Consider the following 5,202-nt stretch of genomic DNA (forward strand, 5'->3'; position numbering starts at 1 on the left):
CAAAATATCTTGTGCTCTAATATGCTGTCATGACAAAACCCCGTTTAGAAACCACAGCAAAGTTTCATACTTAAGACAGCAGGAGCCGAAATCACAGCGCAGTGTCCCAGCCCGCAGGGGAAGCCGGGGCCGGGGTCACGTCCCCGGGGAGCACACGGCTCTGCAGACGCTCGGCAGCTCCCGGTCCCGCTCACCCTGCGCACAGCCCAGCTGCAAACACCCTGCCGGCGGGACTGTGCGCTGGGTAGCAGGGGTGCGTGGTGCAGCAGCGGATGGATAAAAACCAAGCAACATGCTCTATATGCAGAACAGATACTCGAGCTCTGTCCCAGGACACACTGACTGAAAAAGAAAAAATCCCAAACCCAGATGTCCAAAATCCACTCAGCACCACACCAGAGTACATAGTGATAACATGAAACACCTCACTGCACAACACCATAAGTACCAAATCAACTATCCCTCCCATTTTTAGCATTGCCACCTGGAATTTGGGAATACATCCTAATACACCAGTTATATGACCTCCCATTGATAGATATTATTTATGTTATTTGTACTGATGGTGAAGATTAACTGAGGGAATGGATGTGTGTAATGCAGTCATTCAGCAAGTGTACAGGCAACCTTATGCAATAATTTTTTAACTATTTTATTAAATGTGTTTCCCTTTCAGGGTAAGTTCAACATCTAATGCCAAAATTTCATCAAGAACTCAAATATCTTAGTAGCCAGTTATCACCTGTTCAACTTAAAGTACTAACACAAGAAACAGACGTACTACACACCACTGAAATTTTCACACATACGCACGCACACACTTATCAGCATCCTGTTTATATAAATTTATTTTCACAAATCAATTTCCTTTTTCCTCCTCTTCACATTTTCTGAAGGCACAACACCCAAATAGGCAATGTAAAATGTGCTTCCTGTAGAAAAGTCTCTAGTCTCCGAAGAGAACAGTTTGGCAAAAAAACTTTTGTTTAAAAACTGGAGTTCCAAAATGAGCCTTCAAACAGCATCAGAGAACACCACCAAGATTAAAAACCACTTGAGGTGTCTGCACTTCTCATTTGCAACACACCACTTAACCTTTAATAAACCATGACTTTTTCAGGAAATTATAAAAGCAGAAGTAGTAAAAGCTCTTCTATTATTTTTTTTTAATCAAGTTTTAACGATGGGACAGAGTCTCTAAGCAAAGCTCCCAGAAAGAGCCAGACCACCATCTGGCTCCACTGCAGAGCAACGACAATTTACAAGAAACTAATATGTAACCAGCACTTTGAAATCAAATGCTAGGTTGACTCTGTAAAAGCTCCATTATAGCTATGAACACACAGCTGTACGTTTCCTCCCTCCTTGTACATAAATATACCCTCAGACACTTAGACAAAGAAGAAAAATAAATCATTTTATGCATTTTTCTGTGCTTCCCTGTTATGCCTGTTACCAATCAACGTCAAGAAATATCTTACATATCTTATGCATTGTTAGCACTATAGAATATAGATAATATATATAATTTTATTTTTGTTTTCACACATGCTAATGTTTCCAGTAAGATAAAAGTCCTTTTAAATCCTGCACGTCTCGTCACGCTGTAGATCCACTTCTATTTGACAGTGACTCCTGGACATACATGTCAAGACAAAAATAAATACTGCTGTGATGGCAAACGTTTTAAAACTCTTAGGACACTAATACAGTGGCACTTGAAAGACGTTTTAAATACAACAAAAAAGACAATAGTTAAATAGAAACCTGCTTTAACATAGCCATAAAACCTGCACTGCATTTCTGAAATCTGTACTTGTTTCTGCGAGAGCAGCTCCTAATCTTCGAACACGTCAAATGTTGGACTCCAGCCCTCCACTCATACCCTTATAAAAGTCCACATTGCTATTTTAAGCAAGCATCCCCTCCAGCTGTATATAAGCAACATGGTAATTCCCAAACAACTGAGGTAATTATAAAAATGAATATCATTTATTGTTTGGTTGAGTTGTTTTTACTATCATGTCTGAACATTTGCTTTCATACAAAAGTCTGATTTTCAGCATTTCACTTTGCAAGGGCATCCCCTCTGCATCAAGGGAGATAAAGATGTGTTAGAAATTGTGCAAGAGTTTTTGTTACCATTTTCAAACGCACAAGAACTTCACAAACAAGATTTTGGTACAGAACTACTGCCTGGCATTTTAGAGAAAGGGGAAGGGGCTTCACACATATTTTCAGTTCCACTTTATTTATTTATTTTTAAATCGCATCTAACCCAATGGAGGGGTGGTGGGGAGTCGGGGAAGAAAGAAAAGAAAAAAATCATCACATTACGGTATGTTACCCTTCAGCAGTCTCTGGAGGAAATCAAAAACCAGGCAGCTTTTCCCGGCTCCCTCCCTCACTCAAGCCGGCCGAACGGCTCCTCTCCTCTCCCCAGCGGGGCTCAGCTGCCCCCGAGGGCGGCTGGTGGGCACCCACTGCCCCGTCACAGCCGCGGCTTCCTGAGCAACGTTCGGCTGAGGTCCCTCACCTCTTCGGGGCTGTCGACCCTCTCGTAGCCCAGCAGGGCCATGGGCTGGTGGCAGTACTCTTCGACCTGCTTGATCTGCTGGTAGCTGAGCGCAGTCCTCCAGGCGCTCAGCGCCTGGGTGGCGTTCCTGGCCGACACCACGAAGGGCTTGGAGGAGTAACCGGGGCCACTGGTCATGTTGAGGGTGAACTTCTCCATCTCTGGGCTGACTGCCAGGTTGACGAAGCCGTACACCTGCCGCAGGGTCTTGATGGGCTCAACTACCAGGTCCTCGTAGCGCACAGCCATGTAGTTGCCCTGGAGCCAGTCAGGGGGGTGCAGAGCAGTCTGCAGGGTCTTGGCCATGCTGCTGCAGATGACCTCCATGGCACCCAGGGCATGGTAGTCTGAGCCACCCCCCCCCTCCTTCTTTGCACCCAGCTTGTGGCCAGCATCAAGGAAGGGCATGCGGTGGATGCGGGGGTCCCGGCTCCTCACCACCTGCAGGCTCTCCCGGATGAGGCCGTGCCGGGACTTGATGCGGGAACTGGCGACGGCGCGGGGGTCCCGCACCAGGTGGATGACTTTGAGGTCCAGGGTCGGGTCCTGCATGAGCGGGGCGAGGACAGCCAGGTCAAAGACGCGGACGCCCTTGATGACCAGTGTGCGATACTTGTGACATTCCTCCTGGAAGCGGCTGAGGCGCTGCGGGGGACACTTCTTGCACACCCGGTCGTCCACCATGCCCACCACCTCCTTTCGGTAGGCCGGGCAGAGGGGCGAGGAGCAGATGACCTTGTTCGTGGCCGCCCCGAAGATGCCCAGCGTGGTGAGGTTCTTGCCGGCGCCCGCCGTGCTGTAGAGCTGGAAGACGGAGAGGTCGCAGCGGTACAGGGAGCTCAGCATGTCGCGGGCCGCCCCTTGCAGCGAGACGGCATCCCCGGGATACAGCTTCTGCCAGACGTGCCACACCGGCTCGTAGAGGAAGAAGACCTCGGGGTTCTGGTTGAAGAGCTCCCCGAAGAAGGACGACCCCGAGCGCCAGGTGGTGAAGACATAGACCAGCTGCCGCCGGGCGCCCGCCGGACCGCGACTCCCGGCCGGAGGCGGCGGGGGCGGCGGCGGGGGGCGATGTTGGGGGGCGGCCGGGGGCTCTCCGCAGCGCCGCGGCTCCCGCCGCCACTTGTACTCCAGCAGGTTGAGGGCGGCGAGGAGCAGCAGGAGCGCGTAGCCCAGGCACAGCGCCAGCGCCTTCCGCCGGCACACTTTCATGCTGGGCGGCGGCGGGGCCAACTGTTGCTCAGCGCCCCGGCGCCCGAGGGCCCGTGGCGGGCAGCAGGGCGCGCCACCCCCGGCGCCGTCTCCCGGCCGGCCCCCCGCGCCCGGCCCGCATGGCGCAGCCGCCGCGACGGCCCTGCCGCCCCCGCCCCGCCGCTGCCCTAGTTAGCAGCCGCGCGGCCAGCCGCGCTTCCGCCGCGCCGCCATCGCCGAGCGGCCGCGGGCGCCGCCGCAGCCCAGCTCACAGCGGCCGCCGGGGCGAGGCGGCGCCGCGCTCCGCTCCGCCCCGCACCGCGGCCGCGGGGGCGGGAGCAAGGGGCGGCGGGCGGGAAGGGCGGGCAGGGCGCTGCGCCGAGCCGCCAGCGCGCATGGCGCCCCCGCGCCGCAGCGGGGACAGCCCCGGCCACCGCCGCCGCGCAGGGACCCGCCGCGGAGGTGCGGCCCGAAATGGCGGCGCCCCGCCCCGCGCTCTCCATTGGCGGCCGCCGCGGTCGCTCTCGCCGCCGTCCCGCGCCCGCCGCGGTGCCCGCCGAGCCCTCTGCGCCCCGCGGCGGCGGAGGGGCCGGAGCCCCGGGGCAGCCGCAGCCCCGCGCCGGCAGCGGCCTGCAGCGCTGCCCCCGCCTCGTCCCCTCCCGGGTCTGAAACGCCGGTGGGCGATGGGCGCTGTTCAAAGCTGCTCCCGTGTTGCGGTGGGTTTCCGTCAGCCCTGCCCCGGGTGCACAGCCTCGAGCAGTGAAGCTGCGCCGGTAAAATGAAAAGAGTCAAAACAAGAGGGGGAGGCAACAAAAAACACCCTAGAAGGGCTGGAACAGACAAGGTGCCCCTGGTATCGTTAACTTGGTACTTGGAGGAACTCGGATTTCTGAAGGGTCCTCTAAGAACGTCTCCAAAGCCATGAAAAACCCGAACCGGATCATCCTGGTACAGCTCAGACAGAAACGTACCTTCAGTTCTTAAGAATATGTTTACAACCGCTACAAATAGCCGGTCCCTTTGCAATCCGGAGGTGCCTGTCAGCAAACCCCGAGCTGGCGCGGCCCGGGCGGTGCAGCGGTGTGTGCGGCGGGGCTGCCCCGCACCGCGCCTGCAGCCGGGGCCGCGGTTCGCGGGCAGCGAGCCCGAGCGGCCGCTAACTCAGCGCCAAGGTGAGTTTTCTGTTGCAGACAAGCGAGAAGATGGTCGACGCCATCCCCACGGCCACGGGTCACCCCCCCACATCCCCAGCCCCGCGATTGCTCGGTGAGAACCGAGCGCAGACGCTACCACGGCCCCAGCCGCGTTCCCGACTCAGCAGCTGGTGGTGAACCCAGAGACTCGCTGCCACGGAGTGGTTATCACGTACTAGAAGGAGTTCATGACTTCTGTGGTTTATAGCCGCAGCGTTGCATGAAGTGTAGTGCAAACAGCGG

At 55.8% G+C, this 5,202-nt stretch overlaps 1 protein-coding gene across 1 annotated transcript; it reads right to left on the bottom strand.

Moving 5' to 3' along the window:
• Positions 1 to 628: 628 nt before the first annotated feature.
• Positions 629 to 4,204, bottom strand: CHST2 (carbohydrate sulfotransferase 2). Its single transcript, XM_005505921.3, has one exon. It carries the CDS (start codon positions 3,785 to 3,787, stop codon positions 2,492 to 2,494), a length of 1,296 nt encoding a protein of 431 aa, XP_005505978.2. The 5' UTR covers positions 3,788 to 4,204; the 3' UTR covers positions 629 to 2,491.
• Positions 4,205 to 5,202: the final 998 nt, after the last annotated feature.

Source organism: Columba livia, chromosome 9, assembly GCF_036013475.1.
Source record: "Columba livia isolate bColLiv1 breed racing homer chromosome 9, bColLiv1.pat.W.v2, whole genome shotgun sequence".
In the NCBI taxonomy this organism is placed as follows: Eukaryota; Metazoa; Chordata; class Aves; order Columbiformes; family Columbidae; genus Columba; species Columba livia.